This window comes from Talpa occidentalis, unplaced genomic scaffold (genome assembly GCF_014898055.3).
Source record: "Talpa occidentalis isolate TD23 unplaced genomic scaffold, MPIMG_talOcc4v2.1 talOcc4.11, whole genome shotgun sequence".
In the NCBI taxonomy this organism is placed as follows: Eukaryota; Metazoa; Chordata; class Mammalia; order Eulipotyphla; family Talpidae; genus Talpa; species Talpa occidentalis.
Genome location: NW_023601104.1, coordinates 44,330,989 through 44,358,258, shown reverse-complemented (window position 1 = coordinate 44,358,258; position 27,270 = coordinate 44,330,989). Strand labels below are relative to the sequence as shown.

Here is a 27,270-nt window from a genome sequence, read left to right as displayed (position 1 = left end):
CTTTGTCATAGATTAACTACCCGTGTATGTGTGGATTTATTTCTGGGCTCTCAATTCCATTTCATAAAAGATTTATTGGAAAAAGGATTCCACTGAAAACCACAAAACATATTATATATGTGTACCTAACTTAGCTTTTATTTTCAGTGTCTGAATGTGTACATAGCCTTCTTTGTGTGAGGGTAGAATATCTGAAGAATTATAACTATAATTTAATGATGGTTACAATGTTATAATAAAGATATTATGTTCATCTAATATTATGTTGAAATGGAAAAGTTACAATACTAAATTAGTTTTCTGCATTTTCTTTATAAAGAATATATAACTCAAAACCTGTCTTTATTTGAACAGATAAAGCTTTATGCCAGATAAAGCTTGACGCATACTCTTTTCAGAAGGCATGAGGAAAACCTTACTAAGTACCGATGACAAGAAATCCAGGACCTTTGTTATAAATCCAGAGGAAAAGTTTATTTTTGGTCAAAATTAATACTCTTAACAAGTAAGGATAAACATTATTGGCTGAAATCCAAGGCAGGCAGGTAAGAAAATGTTCGGTGTCAGTGTGAATTTTGGAAATCAGGGCAAGGCATTGAGTCCATGTCCTGCCTGAATGGACAGCTGCTACTTATCCTTGCTCAATCATCATTATGTGTAAATGTGAAAGACATTTACCATATTATGCGATTTTCCCAAAGGAAACTAAAAAACAGATTTTTAAAAAGCATTAAATCTGCTTTAAAATGCTGGCCCTAAAATGGAGACATAATGCTAACAAAATAAAACAAGGTAGTCTATAATATCTCATCATAATTAAACACAATTAATATAATTTCATTTTGTATGAACCACAGGACATATGTTTTTGTATTATGAAATAACACAATGATTATTAAAAATATGTGGATAATTTAGGCTCATACATGACATGTAAAGTCACTTAAGAATTTTTATAATTTTTAGAAATATCTAGTTCAGTGCATTTTTTTCTTCTGTGGTTACTAATAGCATATTTAAAATCTATAAGTGAATATTCTTCAAAAAGTAATAACCTTATTACTTATTTGACTTTGTAGAAAATAATTTAAAATGGAATCCATTTGACTCCTTACATATTCACTGTTTTTTCAAATTACCCTTACAGAAATTCAGACCTATAAGGATTTTTAAAAAATATTAAAATCCTTTAAGTTACAGATGAATGAGATCAAGGTAGATGTGCTTGTCTAAAATCAGAGATAGTGAATAGCAGAACTGATAAATTCAAATAGTATAAAGTTAAGAAGTAACATTTAATATTTCAAATTGTGATTGTGATAGACTGAAATACAAAGACAGCATTTGAGAAAATGTAACATATCCTTAGTTAAATTATGACATGCACAATTGGTATAGATACAGATATACCCAAGTAAAGTTTTACTGGGCAGTCTAGTTAATAATCTTACTCTCATTTTTAAAATAGATTTTCATTAATATTTTTATATTTGGTGAAGTAGTTTTCAAGTTGTTAACTTAGAAGGAATTCTGGATGGGTACCTTTTGTGAGCATCTGGGGAAATTTCGAAGAGAACAGAGCTGGTGTCCTGCACTTCAATAGTAATTAATCTCAGTATCTACCATTCATGTCTGCTTTGCAAATAAACTGAGAATTCAGAGATTTTTTTTTTAAATGACAAAAACATAAGAGTTTAGTGGAGTGTTCACTAGGAAAAAAAGGAACTTAGAAACTATGAAAGATGAAAACTCCGCTTTTGACTGTCAGAAGAGCTGACAGGAGTCAGATTTCCAGCAGGGAATGATGGCATTTCTACTGGAAACACAGAGCTGCTTAAGAGACCAAGACTAGATATTAATGTAGCCAGTATGAATTTGCTCCATGTATCAAGTAGTACACTTTATTCTAAGACAAACCAAATCATATTTCAAATCCCCACTTTCTGGAGTTATAAAAAAATTATTTGTTGCATTTAATAGAGAGGGCTATTTTCCTCCTGTATCCCAGGATCTGGTGCAGAGATGTAGTTGGTGCCTCTCCACAAATTGAGGTTGATGTTGAGGGTGTGGGCTGGTCTTTACTTTGCAGCAGTTATTATCTCCTTAAGCTCCATGATGCTGATATTATAGTTCATCGTCAGCTGTATGTTGTATACCTATCGACTGACAGCCTTTATAAATCTACAAAGATACTAGGACTCACTGAATGCGGGCTCAGCACTGCCCTCTAGGTTTGTAATTGCAGTGGCTAGTCTCACAGCACCTCCCCATTTAGGTAACTGTATTCTGGTGGACTTAGACATTTTGCAATTCTCCCTGTCTGTTAGGGAGAGTCACTTTCCCCTTTTCAACTCTCAGTACCAACTCCTTCATTCAGTTTCCTGGATGAGCCTCTCTTACCTCAAAAACTCTTTGGCGGAATTTCTCTTCCAGCCTTCAGTTACCTAGCAATAGTTATATTAGCACTACTATAACCAGTCTCTTGTCATGTTACTTCTGTCACATACACAAATACACACATACCACATACACTCTTTCTTCTACATCCATGCACATAAACATCCATATGTAAAACATATACTCTTATAAGTAAACTCTGTATATTCTCAATTATATAAAATAACACAGATAAAATAATTCAGTATTACATGACCAACTATGACCTACTGTAGAAATGCTTACATAGTAAAACCAAGAGATTAAATAGCAAGGCAGAATCTAGGAGTGAATATGGTAGGGGGGGGTTAATATACATGGATGCCAATTTCATCTTGTACTTTTAACTACACACTACATTATTATATGATTTACAGAGCTTTTTATTATTTGACCTATAATAAAGAGTGACAAGAGTAAACTACATTAAAAAGAAACTTTAAAACTTAAACACTTGTCTGGAAGTCAAGAAGGGTTGTATTTATTTGAGCAGCAGTAAGTAAACAGACAGAATTTGAATAATCTTTAGTGTAAGCAATGCTATTTGTAGGTCTAATGGTTTATAATTTAAAGTTATATTTCATTATATTTATAATGTCTCATTTATCATTTCTTTTTTTAAAAGATTTATTTATTTGTGCATACAAGAACTGGGGTACAGGCCAGAGGTGCAGGGTGTGAGAGAATTCACCAGAGACAGAGTGGGGAGGATAGGAGATCTACTGAAATACACTGCTAAGGGGAGGAGTGCAGACAGGAGAGGTCTGTTGCGCCATGTGCTCCCTGGCTGTGCTCCCTGGCGGACCAAGGATCGAGCTTGTGCTGCAGTGGCCGTGGATAGCTTCACAGTGCTGTGCTTAACACCTTGTGCCGTCAGGAAGGCCCTATCATTTCTATAATTCACTTCAGTTGCTACATTCTTCCTAAAGAAGGAGTAATTCTATAAAAATGATTTTTTTTTATTTTATTTTATAGAGGCATGTTTTATTTATTTATTTTGTTTGTTTGTTTGTTTGTTTATACATGCACTGGGTACAGTCAGAAGCACGAGGGTGAGAGAATTCACCAGAGCCAGAGCGGGGAGCAGAGCAGGCAGAAGGACCGAAGTACACTGCTGAGGGAGCAGCGGGCGGCAGGAGGGGTCTGCGCGCCATGTGGGACCCTCCTCCAGTGGCCGGGGAGCAGCCGGGGATCGAACCGGCGCCGCAGAGGCCGCGGGCAGCTTCGCAACCCAGCGCTCAACCGCTGCGCCACCGGGGAGGCCCTAAAAATGATTTTTATATGTGAAAAGATACATTTAAAAATTTCATTCTACTACATTCTGCCTCTCTTCTTGATCTCTGGTTTTAGCTTTAGCTAAGGAAAGCATAAAAAGGGACTAGAACATCATGAAGGGTAGATGATGTAAGGATATATTAATTCATCAAACCACAATGTAATGGACTGCACTATGACAAACATTTTTACACATAGAAAAATTGTCATATGAAGGAGTCTGATAAATAACAAAGGTTTTAAGACTTATTGTTGGTAGGGCTCAAGTCACTCTAGGAATTCACCTGAATAAAGAATGTGCATTTGAAGATACTTTACGGATGTTGCAGATAAGTGACATAAAGTTAGTTGATAGAACATGAATACTATCCAATTATTACTTTTTTAGTGTTCTTTAATAGTTTTAAATTATTTTTCCTTTGTAATTTTCTTGCCATAGCTAACATCTTTTTTTATTGTTTGTTTTTACCACAGCGAGTTTTTATTTATTTTTTTTAAGATTTATTTATTTATACAAGAGGGGGGTACAGGCCAGAGGTGCGGGAGGGTTAGAGAATTCACCAGAGACAGAGGGGGAAACAGGACAGGCAGACGGACTGAAAACACTGCACGCTCAACCCACTGCAGTACCGGGGAATTCCCACAGCAAGTTTTTAAATCCAAGTGGTTTAAGAAACGAAACTTACATTTTGAATTGTGGCTCTGACAAAATATTTTCTGCTATAGATTTTAATGTCATTTTTCTTAAAATGCAAAAGTATAGGAAAATACAGTTATTTCCAATATTACTCTTGTATTCTTTGTATATTACTTTTCATTGTGCCCAAAGTATATCTTCAAAACATGTATTATTAACTGATTTGAAAATACATGTTAAGGCACACAATATGTTCTTTGATTTTGATAACTCTTCACTAAATTCAGCAAATGGTAGCAAAAAAACTAATTAAAAATTAGATTTTAGAGACTTACAAAGCATCTAACAACTATTATATTTCATAGATGAGAAACTGAAACTTAGAGTAGGTAAATGAGTTATAGTAAGTCACAATAGTGGATGGAAAAGTCAGAACCAGAGCATCAGTTCAAGGTTCTTTATTTTTTTTTTAAACTTTATATTTTGGAATAGTTTTAGACTTATGGAAATGTTGCAAAGACAGAAATTCTCCTATATGCTTCCCCTAATGGTAACCATTTTACATAACCATGTATCAATTAATACAAAGTTCTTTTTCATTGCCCATGGAGTATTAACTCAGATTTTGAAATAATGACACATTTTTTCTATAAGTTTCTATAAGTTAGTATCTTTCAGAGTGTTTCATAATATATCACCAACAGTGAATTTAATTATTACATACATAAGTATAAAAGTTATTTGAATTTTTGAGAAGATAAAGTTCAATAAATGATTTTCTAAGCAGTATAATCTTAGAAAAGTATTTCTAATCAGTATGTTTATTTATAGAACTTGTTCTATAGACCTGGGAATGTGAGGGTAGGAAATATACTCATTTGGTATATATTTGCTCCTATTTTCTTTGTGCTGAATTGATTGAAGAAAATAATCAGAATATTTTTTTTCATGAGCATTGTTTTAAAAAACTAAAAATATGCTTTTTACAAACAGAAAAAAAAAATTCAGGTTTTTTACACCAATGCTTGGGATTGTGAAATTTAGAATTACAATTGGGATTGTGAAAATTACAAAATCTTTTCTTCTATTTGTACTTTGTTTTCCTAATACTTTGCAATAATATGTATGTTTCTTATTTTTTCTGTTTCCTATTTTTATGTTGACACTTAAATTGTTACTGCCCCACCCACACCTCCTTATCCTACCATTTCAGAGCTTCCTAACACTCATTTTCCATATTAGAGAATGTTCCACAGTAGGGTGTTAATTCCCTAGCATTGCCAGCCTATGTAAGAGCAAAATAGACTCCAGCCATCAAAGAAAGTCTTCAGAAAAAATGCAGCATTGGCAGTTGGAAGACTAGCCAGCAAGCTATGCATTAACGTACCCTCAGAATAGACCTTGACCAGAAACTGAAGGGAGCTGGTGTATGTATGTATGTGTGTATGTATGTATATGTACACATATGTGTATATGTATGTATATACCCTATATACGTATACATCTGGTATATATGTATATATCTTGTATATATATGTATACAAGATACATATGTATGTGCACACATATATTTGTATTTATGTATGTATGTATCTCACTTTCCTCATACTTAGGCTGGGTTAATTCTGAGGTAAATTTTGAATGGACCAGGAAATCCCAATGAGACCAAACCCTATTTACTTACAGTGAAAACTTGTTTGGTAATTCACCCATCATTGCCTTCCTTCCATTCCCTGTCTCACTTTCCCAAGCTCCTACTGTGTTTCCTGAAATCACTTCCAAAAAAACCTACTTGCACTTGAATCCTTAATTCAGGAACTCAGAACTCAGGATCTGCCTCTGCTGAAACACAAACACAAAAAATATTTTCCCAAAGCATAGTCTGAAGCAACAATTAAGTCAAAGGAGTATTGTTTGTTAGTGACAGGTTGAATGTAGCAAGAACAGGAACATGGAGATAAATGGACTTAAGAAAATATTTGTGGATATCAGTTATCTATCTGTGCTTTCACTAGAAAGTTAATGATTATTACTAAGAATAGATTATTTTATGTCCATGTTACTCAGCCTAAAACTTTAGGAAAGAAAAGAAACCTCCACTGGAAGCCTATAAAACTAGAATTTGTTCTTCAGATTAATATTTTCTGATACTTGCTTGTGTTCATAACTCACCAACTAATTAGCAACAAAAAAGCACACAGAGTCTATCGTCTTAAGGTGTCGGAAAATATCAAATTTCCAGTGCCAAGTGCTTGGTTAATTAAAAAATAAAATGTCTCTTTTCAGAGAATTAAACACCAAATGCTTCTATTATATTTTATAAAAAGTTCATCAATCAAACAGTTTATTTGTAGCATAAGAAGCATAAAGCATATTAAATATTAATGAACTGGGAGTTGCTATACTTTCTCATTCAGTTTTATTTACTGGTAAAAATGAGAAGACATAGATTAAATGTTTATATCTGTTTAATCAAAATGACAGATATGCAATGAGAAAAGGAGAAGTGTAATTTAAAAAAAAAAACCAACAAGATATACTAAGGAATGGAAATTAATTAGAATGGATACCCTGATAATCTTTACTGACTATACCAGCTCATAGATGACTGATCCTTGTTATTCAGACCAGGTCATAGGATAGTCTATAAGAATAGATTGCTGACATACCATAGTTACATTACTAGTAAGCATACTCTCCACTTTCAAAAATTGTATCTTCTGTTTCTGTACTCCATGGAGATTTGGGTAATATTTAAATATTAAGTCTAAAGAAGAAAATCAGAGAAGGGTCAAATAAATGCCAATACAGTGTCATGTGTGTCAATAAACTTATGTCTATAAGACAGTTTAACTCAGAAGGATCACTTACAGTTTGCCTTACACACGTCAATGAGAAATATTTTCTTAACGGGGGCCTCTCTAATGGCGCAAGGGGTTAAGACACAACCTATGAAGCTATCTATAGCCACTACAGCATGAGTTCGATCCCCGGCCAGGGAGCTACCCACATGGCACAGCAGACCTCTCCTGACCTGCCTACTGCTCCCCTCAGCAGTGTGTTTCAGTCACTCTGCCTGTTCTGCTCCCCACTTTGTCTCTGGTGAATCCTCTCACCCCCCACACCTCTGGCTTGTACCCCATTCTTGCATATATAAATAAATAAATCTTAAAAATATATTTTCTAAACTATTTGAGACTATTTTATTTTTAGAAATTTATTAACATCCACCTTTGCAATTCTAAAAGTCTTAATTCAAAACTATATTCTAATGAATACTTTGGCCAAGTTTGAACTATCATTCTTTTGTCTTTAATTGTCTTAAAAATCTAGTATCAAATTCCAGCTTTTCCTTTTTTTTTTTAATTTAAGAAATCCTTACATCTTTTGTACAGTTCACAGGACACTTAGATTGCATGATATCCAGATTTGCCTTATCTTGATTGATTAGCCTTATCTAAACCATGGTGTTTCCTATTCATAACTCAATTTTTTAAAAATGTAATTTTGTGCATTAATACTATTTTTGTTGTGAAAACTATATAGTGATTTCTTATTTCATAATACAACAGATCAATATTGTAGACTTTGGTTCAAAGACCTTTACTAATATGCACTAACTTACCTGCTCTTCTTTCTTTCAACTCCCAACCTATCATCTCCCCTGACTTGAAGCAAACGTAGCTTTTCATGCTCCAGATAAACCTTTATTCACAAACTAAATGTTATTCTCTTCCTCATTCAGCAGATTGTCATCTATCTTTCATTACTTAAAAAGCACCAGGAATTTCAATGTCTCCTAAATGCTCCTTTTAATAAAGGATTCTATGGGTAAGATTAGAATTCTTTTCCATTCCCTTCTCATCAGAAATTAAATTTTATTCTCTTTGGTTATGGCTTAAGATATACAGGTATTCTGGATTAGCGTACCATACAATTATAGTGAAATCCTTCCTTATGCTAGCTTAACAATAAAGTCATCTTTTAGGTTGAAATGGTAAAATGAAATGCATAGGGAAGGAACATCTCTGTTCCAGAAATCTAGTGAATGTATTTAAGCCTTTTTACATCTTACCATACATTATCATTATCAACACATGTATTACTTTATTTGAGTCATAAGAATTGTGGAAGCAGGAGCTGCAGTCCTTGTTTTAAGTGGCAGGGACCTGAGGATCTAGCTTACTGCAATATTCGGAGAGAACAGGCTTTGGAATCAGGAAGCCCGGAGTTTGAATTATTACTACAATGTTTATACCTCTGTGATTTTGGGTAAATTATTACTATCTCTAAGCCTAAACTGCCTCATAAAATGGGGAGAACAAAAACTACATGACATGCTATAGGTAAAGAACATCACATGCAAAGTGGACTGCTTGACACAGGTAAGCCCTTAACAAACAGCAACATGTTAAGGAATTTGCCCGACAGACTTTTAAAATATGCTGGCGGTGACCGAAAACCAAGATTTTGGACAACAAAACCCATGCTTTTCCGCTATTCCTGCTTCCTAGAACACTGACTTAATTAAACTACTAATGTGATGGATGACTTTGAGCAAAATACTTCCAGAAGTCATTTTACTCGTCTATAAACTGAGTCTCTTCAGACTGTCTATTCCAGCTATATCAGGTGTTTTTTTTGTTTTTTTTTCCCCTTGTAGTGTTTTAAGTCGGGTTCAGCAGAGATCCAAAATCTGTCTAATCATAAGCTGTGCACGTTCAATGAATTCTATCCTATATTCTCGTATTTCGTTCAATATTCAGGTTTTTTGTTTTTTTTTTTGGCAAGCATTTCGGCTGTTGGCTGTCTTTAGTCTACCTATCAGCGCCTCTTCAACGGAAGACCATACCTAACTTTATTTATATCTTGGCTTGTTCCCGACAGGATTTCAAGGCGGCGAGTGACACTCTAAGTTCCCTAACGATGCGACACGGTCCGATTAAGACTCTCTTGATGAAATCACCTCGCAGAAAAGCGCCAATGAATGGGATGCAACTAATGTCTTTCAACTAACTCTTAAAAAAAAAAAAAACCGAATAAACCTATGCGGAAGTCCTGCTGGCATACACTCAGCGTTCGCCCCTCGGCTTGGACGCCGTCCCACCCACTGCCAACGGTCACTCGCACGCCCTTCCCACACTAGCCCAAACCGTCGTCGCTCCAGTCCCAGCTGGACGAAGCTCCCACCCCGCCCCTTCCCGCCCTCTCAAGCCCACGCTCCCTGATTGGGAAGGGGACTGAAGCGCCCGTCTCCCCCTTCCATTTTATTGGCTAGCGCGGCTGTCAGTAATCCCGCTTCCCGCCTTCCCGCCTAGCGCGTTTCTAGGACCCCTCGGTTTCCGCGACAAGCCGCTTACGTTTGCCTGAGCCGTGTTGCCGGGGCCCCGCGACCTTTCACCCCTCCCTTCCCACAGGAGCGCCCAGACCCGCGTCCCGTCCACGCCCCCGCGGCTGGCGCGCGCCCCCGCGCACGCGCTCAGCCCGCGCGCACACGCACGCGCGGAGAAACTCACACGCCCCCCCCACCCCGCCCCGCGCGCGCCCCCCCCGTCGCCCCCGCAGGCTGAGGCGGCGGCGCTGCTGAGAGGCAGGGACCCGAGCGCGAAGTGTGTGGGTGTCTACGAACTCAAGCCCGCTCGCCCTCCCCGCGCAGCCGTCCCCCGCCCTCCCTCCCTCCCTCCCCGCCGGCCCCCCCGCGCCCCCCCACACACAAGCGGGAGAAATAATGAGCGAGACCAGGCGGCAGCAGCAGCAGCGCGGAGCAGCCCAGGCAACGGCAGAAGCGCTCGGGCAGCGGCGGCGGCAGCACCAGCGGCGGGAGCGAGCGCAGCGCTAGCGCGGTGCGGGGACCGCCGCGCTCCGGCCCGGCTTCTGCCCTCCTCCGCCGCCCGCTCCGCTCTCCGCACCCACCGCCTTCCCCTCCTCCTGCTCATTCACTCTTTCCCTCACGCTCCCCTCCTCCTCCTCCTCCTCCTCCTCCTCCGGCTCGGCTGCGCCCCGCGCCCCGCCAGCCCTCGCGGTCTCCCACTCCCTCTGCCCGTCCTCCCGCTCCCTCCTCCCGCTCATTCACTCGCCCCTCTCCCTTCTCACTCTCTCCCCCTCGCTCCTTTCTTCTCCTTCACCCTCCGTCTCTCACACCCCCTCCATTCCCGTCTCCTTCTGACACTGCACTGCAGCTGCTCCACAGCCCTGCCCCCTCCCCAGTGAGAACAAACCAGCAACATCGCTTTTTTCTAAAGAGATTTCTATTGATCCGATTAAAAAAACCTTAAGAGAACCCAAAAGCAAAAGCAAAAAAAAAAAAAAAAAAAAAAAGCCAAAACAAAAGGGAGAAGCTTCTCCCCGTAGCAGCGGCAGGAACAGCAAACATGATGGCGGCAGCTCCCATCCAGCAGAACGGGACCCACACTGGGGTTCCCATAGACCTGGACCCGCCGGACTCGCGGAAAAGGCCGCTGGAAGCCCCCCCTGAAGCCGGCAGCACCAAGAGGACCAATACGGGCGGTGGGTATCACTTCCACCTCCCCGCCGGCCCCATCCCCCGCCGCCCGCCCCTGCCTCCTCCCGCCCTCCCGCCCGCCCGCGGCCCGGACACCTCCAGCCCGAACCCCGCGGCTCCCGCGCCCCGGCCCCGCGCCCCCTCCCCTGCACCTGCCCCGCACCTCGCTGTCCCCGACACATTTCCATTTCTGTGTTTATCATTCATCAAAATGGCGACCGGTTTTTCGGAATAGACCTATCTTTCCATTTAATCGGTCGAAAGGCTGACCCGTTAAATAGCCTAGACGGGGCGAGGGGCTCCGCTCAGGAGGAGGAGGATGACCCCCGAGTGAGGTGATGGCTGCCCGAAGATGCGCGCTGCATTGAACAGTCGGATAAAATAAATAAATAAATGGCACTCGGTTAGCGGAGAGCGAATGATTGGGGCACCGGAGAGTTTTCTCTCCCCATCCCCTCGCTCTGGCCACAAGTAGTATGCAAAATCTTGAGTGCATGCTCTTACCGCACTTGTATTGTCGGTGCAAAAATGTCTCATTGATTTTGTCTTCGGGGTGTGCATACGAGGGTGGGGGTGTCTGGGACTGGGACTTGTTAGTTAACATCCTGCGCTTCCTGGGAAGATGAGTTATAACGGGACCGGTATCGCGTCTTCATGGGCACTGGAGTCATCTTAACAATGCACCCAATGCATCGAGGCAGAGGTGAATGTATCTACAGCATGTACATTAGAGACGGATGGGGGTCTGGCGACGGCACGCCCGCAAATTTTGGAACGTTCATGCACATAAGGAAGCTGGATTTTCCGGGGTGTTTCCTGGTTAAGACATGATCAGTTGGACGGATATTAAAGTTTATGGTGTTGGCTTGATTTCCTAAAACAGTTTCATTTCTCTCTTTCTTGGATCATCCGTCCCCTCTCAATTGTGGTGGTTTTGGAAAGGGAGCATCATCGTGTAGTTTGGTCGTTTTTACGCGTGTTTGATAGAAATGACTCCTAAGCTTTTTAGTCCTGGCAGAATTCTTAAGGTCCTTTAATTAATGAGCTTAAACAGATCATGAGAGACTGAGACGTGCTAAAGAAATACCCCAGGATTAGTTAGATTTGCCCGTCTACACCACTTTGAGTTATTTCCTGGCAGTTACTGGAGACTTGGAATACACCCTACAGTTCGGGTGGATTATTTGCTAGGAGAATGTTTGTTTTGCATACTTTAAGTGGGATATAGGCAATGGCTAATTGTAGTGTTAGCTAATGTCAAACAAATGTAGCTTATCACTAACAGCCCTTTTAATTATTTTGCAGCCGTGTTAAGCGAAGGTTTGTCATCGTATCAATTTCTGAAGTTTTGTTAAAGGGTCAGTTCATTTCGTTTTACCATAGTAACCACAGATAGAATTGGACTACTTCCATGTTTGGAATAACAACTGGAATTTAGTCATCAGTTTCTACAGTGCTACAAAATAGGAGCGCGTGTTTAGAATTTAATTCCAAGTTTGAAAAGTATAAGTCCTACGAAATGGAAAACATTTTGTACATATTTGTTTCTCAGTGTATTGAGCTTATTTTCGTTCCTTAAATTTTTTAACCCCATATTTGCTGCAGTTTCTGCCCAATGTCTTAATTGCTGTTTTCCTCCCTTGAGGGTGGAGAGGGGACGCAAAGTTTTAAAATGTCATGTTAACCAAAGATATTTCTTTGCATTTTTCAGAAGATGGCCAGTATTTTCTAAAGGTTCTCATACCTAGTTATGCCGCTGGATCTATAATTGGGAAGGGAGGACAGACAATTGTTCAGTTGCAAAAAGAAACTGGAGCCACCATCAAGCTGTCTAAGTCCAAAGATTTTTACCCAGGTAGGTGCAATGGTAGAGATTGTTTGCTGTATCTCCAAGGAAAGAAAGGAGAGCTCTGTGTGTGTTGTGTGCTGTATTGAAAGACATTCTCACTAGTGTAGACTTTATAATTTGCTGTAGTAGAGTATTTGTGGAAAGATTAGAATATTTCCATCGTTGATTATGTCCTTTTTCAATAATTGATATACTGTGTATGTGATTTAGACCCATTGGGAGATGAATCTTCTGGGTATTTCTACATACTAGTATCTTATTAGGAAACAACTTTAAAATTTAAAGATAGAAACTTGGACAGCTGGCATCAGGAAATAGGGTACTTCTGAAGTTTTCAGACATCATTGTAATGACAATTAGTCTAGAGTGAATTCAGAAGAGGGGGTAGGAAGGTTTCTTAAAGAATGGACCATTTACTTCTAAATCCATTATGTACCTCTTTCTGCTTCATTGCTTTGTTTGTTGGCCCTGGAGTGAACCAAGGGGACAAGTGCTGCCTCTTAAGATTTTTAAAATACTGAGGTTTTTTAATGTAATGGGAAGTGTATTATTATGTAAGAAGTAAAATAATGCTTTAAAATTTGTGTTACTTAATAGTTGTAGTTGATTAAAATATGTTAACAGTTTACATGGTACTGTAACCCACTGGAATATGGCGAATTTTGTAGGTGGTGTTATTTTTTTGTACTTTACAGTGTGCTTTTTTATTTCAAATGTTACATAGTTCTAAACGTTTATCCTTTTTTAAATTTTGCTACTCACTATATAGATTTTAAGTTTAATGGGAAAATCTCCATAATGAATAGTGTATCTCCTAGATAAAACATCATTAACTGATTTGCTTTTTACCATTTCGGGGGTTATTTTATCTTTATGACCATAAAATATTAATGTAGTGCTGAGGGGACTGATACTGCTTATTTTTTTTTTTTCTGGTGAAGAAGAAAAGCCGATTTGCTTTCAATGATCTAATTCAGTAAGAGTTCTTTAATACAGCAAAGACATCTGGCATGAATGTAAGCAGAACATTTGGAGGATTTCTTCTTCATAGCCAATCACTTGGTTGTAGAAAATGGACCATTATGTTGGATAAGGAGGTTTTAGAATGGTTGAAACTGTCATTTAGGTATATAAATTAAATATAGTATATTTGGTAAACTTTAAATTTATTAAACTAAAATGCAATCTGTTAGATATGACGTCTTTTGAAAGTTTGTTTCCAGTGAGTGTAGTTTTGTAAATGGCGTTCCTTGTTCCCGAAACTTTTCCTTATGCATTAACAAAGTTTGCTAACATATTCACATTGCCATGTTTAAAAGGTATATTATGATGAAAAAAAATCAATGTGGAATTGTGAAAACCCTTAGTACAAATAAAAGCACTCAAAAGAGCTTGATTGCAGAATTAATAACATGATAGTTTTAGGAAAAGAGCTGCAATGGTAAATTAAATTCACTGTCAATAGATGAAAATGAAATAGCTTTTTTGCATTATACATGAGGTGGTATCAGATGTGCAGGGATGTTACAGAAAATTGGTATTTATCAAGGATATTCCAAATAGTAAATTAAATGCCTTTTCATTTGAATATAGTTTATTTTCAGTAGGTTAGAAAGGGTACACCAAGAATTAGGTCTTTTGTTTTTAGTCCACTTAGTTGTGCATTTTTTTTTATTTCATTGAAATTGCTTATTTTATTTATAGCTCTGAGGCATGTTATTCATATAGAGCAAGCACATCTTTTGGAAAAAATGGAAAACTAGAATGCGATGAATAAAATTGTGTGTGTGATGTGTGTGTGTGTGTGTGTGTGTGTGTGTGTGTGTGTGTATGCATGTAGTGACGTAACCTGATCAAATGTGAGTTGTACTGTCTGGATAAAAGAAGGCTTATACTCTGCCTGTAACAGGTGGAAACCAATCACACAGTATGGAATCAATTTTAAGGATAAAATAAAGCCTTGCAATTTATTTTGAGCACTTTGTATTTAAATATAATTTTCGTTACCCGTTTGGACAGAGACATCTCTCTCTTTTGATATACTTTAATGTTAACAGTCTGTTCACACTTGACCACAAGCCTGTGGAATTTTCTAAGATTCTGGTATTCTTCAGTATTGCAGCCTTTGAGCCCTCTTCAACTTCTCTTACTCAGATATGTGTAAGGGATACTTACCTTGCTCATCTCAGATGAACTCAATTATATAAAACTTTGATTATACCATTGAGTTGTAAGGATTTTCTTATAGGATCATACAGTAATTCAAAAGTCCATTTTTATGTGTTTTGTAATTGTATTCTACTATAATGAATGTGACTGATAATTTATTTCGTGAAGCATTTTTCTATTTTTCATTTGGTAATAGTGTATTTGTGGAAAGTATTCTTCAGTTGTATAGTAGTAAATTTTCTCATATTACTTTAATTTTGAAACAATGTGATTGTGTTTAGAGGCTTAGTTAAAAATACTTTTGTATTTGAGATAAATGCTCTTCAGGATACATAATGCAGAATATGACATACTTTGGGGATATTTTGATAAATTTCAATTTAAATGATAGATATATTGTCTTTATTATAGTCAATATAATTTCATATTTATCATATTTGTTTTTCTTTTTTCCCCTTAGTATCTTTAAAATATCTTAAGCATTTCTTTAATATTTATGATTAAAATGAAGAAAATACTTTTGAATATTAATTGGCATGAATTTAGAATTCATAGAACTATATTTTCACTGTATTTCAGCATGTCCTGTATTGAATAAAATAATTTGAGGAGATTGTATGATGAAGATTGTGAAGTTTATTTTTCCGTTGCTATAATCAGAAAGAAAAGGCATTTAGGCAGATTTATATTACTTTTTACTGTATAATTCATTTATCCATTTTTAAAAATGTAAATCTTACAGAGTACTAACTTATTACTAATGGCTTATGAATTTTCTCTGCTTGATTGAAACAACCAATTTTTATTTATGTTCTTTTTTATAAGTAGGTTACATGAAGTTGTTGCTTTCTCATTTTAGGGAATATATAACTGCATTTTCAGAATAGCGATAGTGTTCTTTCATTCTTTAATTTGGCTTCTGAAGATGTGTTTAGTTTTTATTAACAAATAGATCGACTGTATCTGTTAAAATTATTTTTAAAAATGAGTGTTTCGGTCAGTTAATCAGGAAAAGTTATTGAATACATTATTGTTTCGGAATAGTAAAGGATATATAAAATAAATAGTGTCATGTAAACTTTAGATTTTAGAACACGTCATAGTGTACCTTTTTTTATGTCATTACATGACACTGGAGATATTTATTTATATCGATCAAACAGGGGTTGCTCACCATACTTATGGCATATATTTGTGTATATTTTATTCTGTTTTCATAAATGTGGTTATAAAACTGGATCATCTTTAATATAAATTATTTTCTGTATGGTCTGTAAGTTAAAATTTTAACTTGGCATTCTTAGATTTGTTATATCTCAATTTTATTGCTATCTAATTTGGGTGATGCTTTTTTAAAAATCACAAACCATTTTTATGTCAACATTTTGAAAATCATGAAAAAGTAAATATAAGTGATTTTTTTCTTTTAGTAAAAGAAATGCCCCACATTACCTTCATTTTGGTATGGTGAAAATTCAATGGCTGATTTACCCTTCTGGATTGGGGTTATATAAAAATGATTATGTTTCTGGAAATCAGTGGAGTTTATGAAGTTTAAAATAAATTACTTCTTTTGTTTACTTTGTTGAAGGAAGAATATTATGACATTGGTATTATAATGTGAATACTTTTGTTATAGCTTCTAAAAGTTGCAAGCTATACTCTTTGATCTTAGGTGCAAGGTATTTAGAAATTTATTGGTATATATTTTAAGGCAAAATTTATAAGTAAAGAGAATTTTAACACATAGGAAATAAAATAGTGTAATTTTCAATGTGTTGAATTTAGTTAGGATAGTTATCATACTGTGCTATACCTTTGATTTTAATATGATCAAAGAGTTACTGACACTAAGTGTTTTTTCTTAAATCTTAAAACTTGTATTTGTCATACTCCCTATTGTTTTGGGTTATTTTATATGTTATCTTTATATCCTCAGTTGAAGTAGAAACCATTATCTTCTACTTAGACTTTACTACCTCTCTGAAAATTTCCTGTATTTTTAGTAAAGGATATATAAAAGCAATCTTAACTTATGAAGGAATGTTACTGGCATAGCATAATTTATATAACACTGTAGATTCTGAAAAATACAATTTTTACACTTAACCTATGTGAGCAAATGTTTTGGGTAGTGGGAATTTTAGGAAAACTAAATTAACATTAAACAGCTAAGCATTCATTTTATTTGATTCCTTTTTATTTGATTTTGATGTTTTATTTTCCATTTAGTGAGCTATAGAACATCATTAATTTACTTTGTCAGTGGTTTGATGAATTGTATAGCACAGCATCACTTTGAAATTTGTTGTTTGAAACCTTCTGGATTTTGAAAATATCTCTCATTTGAAATTTGCAACATTTTGAGGAATTACAAATACCTGACAAAATTAACTTACAATTACAGCCCTACAAGATTTTAGGAATAGTTCAAAAATAGTGAATATAATTGGTAAAAAAACAAAAAAAAAACTGCTCAGTACTTATGGATTGAAGATGTTTCACATAATATATAAAGAGGAAAAGTGATCTGTATCTTATGAACACTAAGGAGTATGTGGTGTAACTAAACCAAACTACTAATCAAAAACTTGTCAATTTTATTGTTCTTTCTTTTGTTTTGCTATGACTTAAGAGAAATAAATTTTAAGCTTGTAAATGACACAAGTAACATTTATTGAACACATTATGCCACTTGTTAACTAAAACTCACCTAATAAACAGTTTTATTAAAACCATGGAATTTACTCTTACTTTGTTTCCAGTTTAGTATAGCTACGTTTTATGAGCAAGTGCAGCTTTTCAATATAAAATTGGGGGGATGAGGATGGGAGGTTTGTGCTTGATTGCCATCTCATTTCCATCTTTGGATACAGCTCTAGCATAAAGTTAAACAACATCTGCAGAGATCTGACTGACAAACATCTCTCTGGGACTCATCATTGCAGCCTGCAGCAGGTGCATTCAGCTTTGCAGGCTTTTCCAAAAAGAGGTTAGTTTGTTCTAACATTTATCAGTAGACCAGTGGGAGCAAATGACTAGAGAGGAGAGGTTGGTTGTCACTTGTCCAGTGCTGGAATACTATAGGTAATTGGACTGGACTGGTGGGAACCTCAGCAGTATGTGTCTCACATTGCACTGCAGCTGCTATGGGCGCTTAATTAACCTGACCCTCAGAGACTGAAGTGTCATAGTATAAAACGCAACATGTAAGAAATGAAGCAGGGCTTCTCAGTATTTCCTGATGCTTGGTTTGGTGACGTTTCCCTTTTCTTCATGTTATTTTTTAAAGACACGGCATTTGCTTTTCCATATTTTTAATATTTAAAACAAGTGATTTTCCATGAATCTGGTAAAATCAACATGAAAAGGAGATGGGGGCTTTAGGTTTAGAATAAAAAGAAATTAACCTTAGGCGAGAAGGATTTAAATTTCTCCATATCCTCAACCCAAGAACATTTTTAAATCATAAGTGAGTGGAAGTACATTATTGTTCTTTTTTTGTTATCATCTTTGACTAACATTTGTTTATTTTTATAGGAGAAATAGTCTCTGTAAAATTCAGTCCCTGTAAATTCAGTTTTATCTTTTTTGGCATGTTTAGGATCTTTGGCAAGCAAACTTTACTGGGAGTTTGGTTTTCCAACAAATGACATAGGTATAGCATGTAGGAAATATTTTTAGGATGTTCCAATTTGACAGTGGAGTGCTGTTGAAATAATAAAGTGTTGTTGAAATTTTATTACAAGTAAATTAAAACTTGATTACAAACTCTAAAAATTAGTCATTTATTTCTATGGTTTAAAATTTCTTAATGTTTGAAGTGCCAACTTATAGTATGCTTCCATGACATATCCAGAAGTTTCTTGTGTGTTCTAATAGTATTCCAATTAATATAGGTATCTCATCACAGTCTTATGATTAATTGACCCTTGAATGGAAAACAGTTCCTAAGGTAAAAAAGCAAAGTTCTATATTATTTTACGATAATTCGGAATTTTAAAATGGCATTTGGAATCTTTGTGAAGCAGTTTTGATTGTTATTTTTACTATCATGAATTTTTTGGTATCTATGGAATATAACGTCAGTTACCCAAGAGTTAATTAAGTCTTGGAGTTTGCACACATTTTTTCCTAATGTTTTTGTATCCTATATACTTTTTTTGAAGACATTTTTCCAGTGTTGCAAATAACTATTTGATTTTGAGGTTACTGCTTATAAAAAGTCTGTTTTAATTTTTATTTTAATTATGGCTAGTGGTAATTTATTGGTAATTATAGTAATTAAGTGAAATAAAAGTAAAATAATCACATCTAGAAGTCAAGGGGATGTTTTCCTCCACATTTTTAAACGTATTTCAGTTTTCAACCAAGATTTTTCATTTTTGATATTGTAGATTGTTTTCTTTATCAATTCTCATCAATATAAAAGTGATTATTTGAAATTTTACATATATACTTGCCATCATTTAAAAATTTTTGATAAAGAAGATAATGAGAAACTTTTTAAAACTACAAAGTCTAAAAAGAAGAATATTGTGTACATTGACAAACTTTTTCAGATAGTTTCAATATTTACTAAGTTTTAAGCCACTGCTATATGGATATCCTTTTCCATAACAAATCTTGATCATGAAAACGCATAATATCTGCACTCCATCATTGATCTTTTGCTGCTTCCTGCAGGGCCTGTCATAGCATCGTTGACAGGACCAGATGAAAAATGAAATCAGTATCTTGAGTTTTTTAACAACAATATGTTTCAGGTAAGATTTTGGTGTGGAAAATAAAACATTTTTTAATTATTCTTCAATTATTTAATAATTGATATTTTAAATTAATATTTTTCTTCAAAATCTGTCTTATGCCTTACTGATGTTCAGTATGTTTATAATTTCTAATCCTTTTTTTCCTGAACTCAGTAATTTTTAAGTTAGATTGTAGTATTTCTTATTTTCCCTGTGGAACTGAGCATACTTTTTGAAGTTTTTAAGGAATCACCTTTCTTTTTGTTTTAAAGATTTTTGAGAGCAGTTACATATTGAAAGCCCCATGATTCTTTTGCAGTATACATTTTCACAAGATCAACTTTTTAAATGATATTACAAATTCTGCCATTTCCTCTATGATATCATAAATGCTGACTCAGTTGACTCACTTTTTCAAAAATCATTCCTATCCTAAAGAAGAAAATCGTCTTCATTAAAACCGTTAATAATTTGCAGCTCTAGGGATGAGATTGGACTGTGACTCTCATGAACTACTAATTTGGGGGGAAGGATGAAGTAGAAGGGAGGTGTGGTCTATTTCATTATAACAGAATATAGTAGGGAATGTGATAGATGTTTTTATTTTTGTTTTATGTTACTATTTTAGAAGAACTGTAACTTCAACTTTGCTTATACTCATTTTTTAAATACTTTTTTTTTTTTGGAAGGAATTATGTTCGAAACTAGTGAGGTCCTGGAGATTAATCTTTCAGATACTCAGCCTTAATTATTTTTGTATAACTCATATTTTATTTTTCTAAGACAAGTTTTTTTTTTTTAAAGCAATGAATGTACTTTGTAAAATAAATCTAATTTCATTCTTTACTATCAGATCTCTCAGGAAGTTTTCTCTTGTTATATTTATCGGACGCACCCCCACCCCCCCACCCCCGCCCACGTAGCTATTTGCTCAATGATTACAAAGCATCTTTTCATTGTAAAAGAATATGGTCATGTCTTACATTAGCCTCAGAAGTTGTGTTTTCATTGTTACTGTCTTCTTAAGCTTTATTTTAAATTATATTGTAGAACATCTTTGTCAAAGACAAAATGAGGACACATAGGAATTTAATGAGGGCACCTGTGAGTAGCAGGGAGATTTTCCAATTAAAGAAATTGAAAAATGGAATTAATGAAACTAGATAAAAGGAGTGAAATTTAGATATATCTTTCAGTATCTTCACTTAACAGTTGAGAAAACCTAGCTACCAAGAGATTAAATGACATATGCTGATAATTGTCATGTAACTTAACTATATTTTCTAAATCTATGGTACAATTATACCGGACACTTCATTCTCTTGTTGTTTTACTGTGATCTCCAGCCCCTAACACCCTTTTTGCATACGATTGTAAGGAAATAAGTCTTTTACTTCCTCCTTATTTTAAAATTAATAAATCCTTTATATTTTTCTTAAGTTAAAAGCATACTACTTTATAATTTTTTTGTCAATTTGCTACACCCAAAGTCCAGGTTAAAAAAAAAGATTATATTGACTGGAATATAGTTGGGTCATTTTCTATTTTCCTGTAATTTTACTATTTGAAAGTGGCAATATTTTCAGGTTCATTTGATTTCTACAGTTTTGTTACTTTTCTTCATTGGCCAAATTTCTTTTTTTTGCTTGCTTGTTTTGTTCATTAACTCTACCTTTTTTGTTTATTTTGGGTAAGCAGTTAGCTTTGATTAAAAAAAAAAGCATAAATTTTCTAATAAATTGTTTTCAAGTACATGTGTGTTTCTATATTTTTATGACTTTAATAAAACTTTCCTTAAGTGTTGCATATTGGCTGGATATTCATAGTGGTTTAAAAAGAAAAAATAATATGCTTTAAAAATAAGCATGAGGCTCTTTGTAAGGCAGCTTAAGTAGAAAATACAGATATACAATCATTATTAACTTAAAAACATTACTGTTTTATATGTTTATGTACCCACTTCAATAAATTGGTCCAGTTTTAGTTAATTAGAATTTTGATGTTATTTGCATTACATTGCAAGTTTAGGGACCACTTTCTAACATAAGAATATTTAATATGATTTTGAAGACTTTTTTCCTTTACATTTAAAATTAAAACAAGAAATATTTTCTTGATAGGTTTTACACATATTAACTGAATGATGGAATTAAGCTCTATTATTGTGAAGGGTTTTACGTCATCCTTTTTGCCTGCTTGTATGCTCAGCATACATCCTAGTGTTTTCAACATAGGTGGCACTCAAAATTTAAATGAATGTATGAATGACCAATTTGAGGTTTCTTCTGTGAAGTGCTCATGTAATATTAATACAATGGATGTAGAAGGTAATTCATCTTTAGTTCTTTATTACATTTCCAGTATACTTGATGGGAGTGTATGTGTGTAAAATCTGTGGATAAGTGAACCTTTAATTTTGAAAATTCAAACATGAAATGGCCACAGAACTGTTAAGATAAGTAGGGATCAGGTATTAAGGAAGAGTAAAGAATAACCAGGGGATTTTGCTTTCTATTTAGCATTTTGTCCTTGTGAGAAGAAAACTAAAAGCCAATATTACAGATAATACTCCAAACCCATCTTCAAAATGAAGATCCCTTTATAAATATTCTGATTTAAGCACATGAGCTTAATTAATATTTATTAATAAAATAATTTTAATTGCCTTCATTACATGACTTTGTAGTCATGTCACATTATAGTTTACGTACTGTCACATTACTACCTTTGTATTCAGGTGTAATTATAATGACATAAGATAATTGTGAAAACCAAAGATTACTAACAACTCAGTTATATTTTATTTAATATTATTTAATATATGGTTACTAACTAATTTAATTTTAACACATGTCAATATCTGTTTTTCCACCTAAGGAGGAAACGTTAGCATGTTTAAATACATAATGGCTTTTAGAATCTGAACTACTTAATTTTCTTATTTCCGAAGAAAGAAAAGGTAAACCTTTGTTTGTGTAGTTTGTCAAGATGTTAGTATGTGTTATTATTTGAAATTAAAATTTTAGGAAATTTACTGAATTTGACTACTTTAAAGCCTTTTAAATACTTTTTAAGCCATTAAAATGTTGAGGAATTCATGAAATACTAATGTCATATCAGTGCATTGCTTTGATTTTTGCTGCAGTAAACCAATGACTGATCTAATAGATGTGACACATTTAATAGATACACACTCTTTCATTTCTTTTGCTTGGTCTCCTACATTTTTCTAAATTCTTTTATTTTCTTTTCTAAAATCTGTTGGAGAATAGTAGATTAAGATAACTCCTAGTGTTTGTCATGTAAACACTGCTGCTTTCACTGCCCTTACCTGCCACCATTACCAGAATTATTAACATTTTGATGGATTTGTGTGCTCCCTTTCGGGTTAGAACTAAATATACAATGCCCTAAAGATATTTCTCACAAACAAGAGAGCAATAAGAAACACCAAAGATGAATCGCTGATTTTGATAAACCTTGCTAATGGTATAATGGTAGAATTTTGAGTAGAAAGTGGCTAGATCTTGAAAGAAAAAGTTAGACTTCAAAGAAGATTGAATGGAGGAGCTAACAGGTTTTTGAGAGTTGAATTTTAAATTGCTTGTGGACAAGAACAGAAGGTCATTTGAAGCAGAGAGGCATAAATATATATGCCATGAAGATACAACAAATTCTTGCATATTCACGGGTTCAAAAGTAGTTTGGTAATATGGGATATTGTTGGGGAGTGGAGGAATGGGGATAGGAGATAGTGCTGATATTTGTATAGATAAAAGAAAATAATGAAAAAGAAAAATAATCTTAAAATATTAAAATATTTGTCTTAGAGACGTATTAACAGTAGTGTTTTTACCTAAAAATGTGTCTCTTGTGTCTATAAAATGACTGGCAGTGGTACTATAATTAAAATGTATATTTCGAATGTAGTTTGTGAGATTTGTACTGTGGACTAAGAATTGCCTGTGGAGGAAAAAGAGTGTTAGCTGCAGTGTCTGGCTTTCTGCTTAGGAAAAATAAATAGTACTAAAGAGAAGATTAACCTGTTTAGAAAGGAAAGGGCTAAAGGAAAATGAAAGGATACAGAAAAGATGTTAAGAAACATGAGGGCTTTCTTTTATTAGGCAATTATGTGCTAAATATAGAAGAATAAAAATTGGGGACCTAGTGAAGTACAAATAACTGTGGAGAGTGTTCTATATGCAAAAACTTCAGAAATAGAAATTTGGTTTTGACATTTGTTCGCTTTCCATCTCCTCTTGTCTGTGCAAGTATATTTAAATAGTGACTTAAATGGGTCCGTTTTATTAGTCTATTAGTTTATTTTTGATTCATAACTGTTTGCAATCATATCGGATAAAGTTTTTCTCATTTATTAAATTATATAAATTTGATAAATATTTATTTCACGTAAGAATCAGTCTTAAGCAAGACCCCGTCAAATTCAGATGTTTATACATTTCGAACTTGAGATTAAAAGTCTATCTAGCATTTTATACTGATTTGTGAAATTATTGGCTAGTTATGTAGAGAAACATTAAAAAATTGAACAGCTGAAGTGACATTAAGCACCAGATGGGGATTTGAAATAAAAATATTCACTGTGTAATCTTTACTTAAGTGCTATTCATAAATCAATAATACCAGTTTTATAACTCAAGGTTGAATTAAATGTAAGGAGGAATAAGGAAAGTCCCATTGATGCCTTCTAATTGATACACATATCATAGTACTCTATGATGACCTGCTCTTAGAGGAATAAATAATATAGGTAAGATGACTACATACATTTTTTTGCAGAGCAAATACAGTTCTATTTGAGGGAACTTTGGAAGAAATCTTACGTTTATGAATTATTTCAAAATATTGTTTCAAATATTTATCATTTGTTTAAATTTAACATTTCTTACAAATTCTGCTTTTAAAATGTAAGTATTCTATTTTGTATTTATACATCTCCTCAACAGAAAATGTCCAGCCATGTTATCATTACAGTAATATTTTAAACTTCTGAAGTGTATATCTGTTCTGTTTAGGAAAGGTATATTCCTTTCAAAGCTTTATCATATTTTTAGCTATACTGATGTATTTGATATTTTATTTAAAAACTAGAGTGACTCTGGATATGAAAAACACTAACTGTGATAATGAGCTAGATATGCCTTATGTGACAGTTTAGGTTGGCATATATCTCAAAATGGCATGTTTAATGTACTGTATTACTAAGATTAGTAATTTTATAGTGGAAGGCTGCTACTTTTATTATATGGTTTCCTGCTGTTGGGCTTAAAATGCTGATCTACTTTGTAATTTTTCAGCTCCTGTGAAAATGTTTTTGCTGTTGAAATTATCTGTGTGGGATGTGTCTAAGAAACTTATTCTCTGAAGTTTGTGAAAATAAATGAGAATGTTACAGATAGCATATAGTTTTAACAGATAACTATAAATGTGAATGATAATTATATATATATTTTACATTTGTCTGAGAATAATAATGCTGATGTATTTGGTATGGCCAGAATGATTTAGTAAAGTAAGTAAGGTTTGAAAACAGTATTCTTATTTTTAGAAAATGTACATACGTCAATGAGAAAAGTTCTGAGGTTCTGTAAAGTCTTGGCAGGAAAGCCATTAAAAACAAACTGCAGATTGCCCTTTTATGACAAGCCACTCAACTTTGAAATCATATTCCAGCTTTCTTGGATATGTTTTTTTTTTCCCTTTGATTTTTTAAAAAAATTGCTTTATCAATGATTTTTACTGAAGGCCTTTTAAATAATTCACCCAATTCCATTAAAAATACGTAGAAAACTACAAGGTGACCAGGGAAATTTAGGTTTAATTAGATTAAACAATTTAACCAAGGACCATTTTCATTTGTTGACAACAGAAAATATGCAAAACAAATATAATTTTGTTTCAGAGGAATTTTGAAGAACCTTTGGATTTGGAAATGTTTGAAGAAACAGTTATCTAACTTTAGTGTTTTTTAAAGAGCCAGCTTCTGAATATCTTTATGTGCCTTTTAAAACACTAACATTTTAATGGGAAAAGTGATTGTCTTGTTTTTAAAAATTTAGAATTATATCACTAAAAGTTGCTTAATAATATAAGTGGTACATGGTTTATTGTTTTAATTAAATTTTCCATTTCTATAATTTATTTTAATTCTTAAAGAAATATCTATAGGTAGGAATTTTGATCTCTGTTTTACAGGTTGGGAAATAAGGCAAGTGAAAATTAAAATGATTTTGATATATTCAAGTTAATGATAAACTTGTTTCTTTACTTTCTGTAGTTCTGTAATTCTTTGCACCAATCTACTTATAAATGAGTTTGGAAATATGGTAGTCAAAATTTATGTATGATTTACCAGACTAGTACATTGGTCCATCCCTGGGAAATAATTTGAAGTTTTCAGTGGGTTGATTTTTTTTTCCTTATTCAAGTATTAGTCCTAAAAGTTTGAATTTTACCTTTGCAAGGAGAACTCAACATCTGTAAATGTAAAGATCTGTAAACATAGCACCTTGATAGTTTCTTTGTATTTTCCCATTTTCATCTTGATACTAGCGCGCAAGGTGGTTTGAAATTTCTTGTTATCTATGAGATTAATTTATTTGCATGAAGCTATTCAATTTTTCTTTGCTTAACCCCGTGAGATTTTGTCTTTTACATTTCAAATCATATATAAGCTCGACTTTAGAGATTTGTTGCAGACTTGAGATTAGAAGGGTCTAGTCAAATCTCTATGATCATACATATTGTAATCAGCACTTTGAACATTATACAGTGGCATTTATTAAGAAATTATCAAGTCAGTTCAGTATTTTCTATGCCTGTTGGGGATGTGAGATGGAATACAAGATCCCTATAAAAAATGTGTCAGACAGCATAATTTGAATCTGAGCTGTGCTACTTGCTAGCTGTATGATTTAGATCAAATCACTTAATCTTTTGGGACTTCTAATTTTCTCATCTGTGTAATGGGGATATTAGTACCTTTCACATAATTGTTAGTTTTTTCTTTAGGGACCATGAAAGAAAATATGTCATGTCACATAATACCTGACTTAAAATAGGCATTTTTTATGACTCTCCAACTCCTTCCCATGTTTATTACATGTATTAATACTAAATTTAGAGCAGGGATTTTAATATAAAATAAATTACATAAAATTTATTATATTACTTTAATGTGTCCCTTAAAAGGAAAACATTGCTATTAAGGATTTTTTCCCACAATGAAAGTTGATATTTTTTTCATCACAATTCATAAAAATGCACACATTACAGAGAAAGTTAAAGCTAACCTTTCTTCATTCATCCTTTTCAGATAATATAAGTAATTTGTGTATATATAATTTTGTCCCTTACATATGTCTTTTTACATAGGTTATATTTTCAATAGATAATTAGAAGTGATATTAGTTATTATATGTACAGATAAATTTTTAGCAAATCAGCTGTTTTGATTCATGAGTTTATAGTACTTCTAAGTATTGTAAGGTGTTCTTCCAGTCTCAGCTATATGGATATTTTATTGTATATGTGGATTTATTTGTATTAAGATTCTTGAAAATTAACAATTCATTATTTCCTCTTTTTCCTGCTTACACATATACATATAGAACATTACAAATATTGATCAAAC

General features: G+C 34.2%; 1 protein-coding gene and 1 long non-coding RNA gene across 5 annotated transcripts in view; one reads left to right on the top strand and one right to left on the bottom strand.

Moving 5' to 3' along the window:
- Window positions 1-9,738, bottom strand: part of LOC119238980 (uncharacterized) — a 511,870-nt gene extending 502,132 nt beyond the window's left edge. For 2 of the 3 annotated variants that reach the window (XR_008549720.1, XR_005123719.2), the window contains exons 1-2: window positions 7,018-7,418; window positions 6,033-6,190 (exon numbers count right to left, since the gene is read on the bottom strand). This is a non-coding gene — a long non-coding RNA (uncharacterized LOC119238980). Of the gene's footprint in view, window positions 1-6,032; window positions 6,191-7,017; window positions 7,419-9,708 lie in introns of those variants that run through there. The other variant, XR_008549721.1, reaches the window with a different exon arrangement.
- A 616-nt stretch (window positions 9,739-10,354) lies between these two features.
- The window catches only part of NOVA1 (NOVA alternative splicing regulator 1), a 149,805-nt gene continuing 132,889 nt past the window's right edge, over window positions 10,355-27,270 (top strand). The window contains exons 1-2 of one of the 2 annotated variants that reach the window (XM_054689557.1): window positions 10,355-10,855; window positions 12,562-12,705. In XM_054689557.1, the coding sequence (XP_054545532.1) occupies window positions 10,720-10,855; window positions 12,562-12,705 (280 nt within the window). In that variant the 5' untranslated portion in view covers window positions 10,355-10,719. Of the gene's footprint in view, window positions 10,856-12,156; window positions 12,209-12,561; window positions 12,706-27,270 lie in introns of those variants that run through there. The other variant, XM_054689560.1, reaches the window with a different exon arrangement.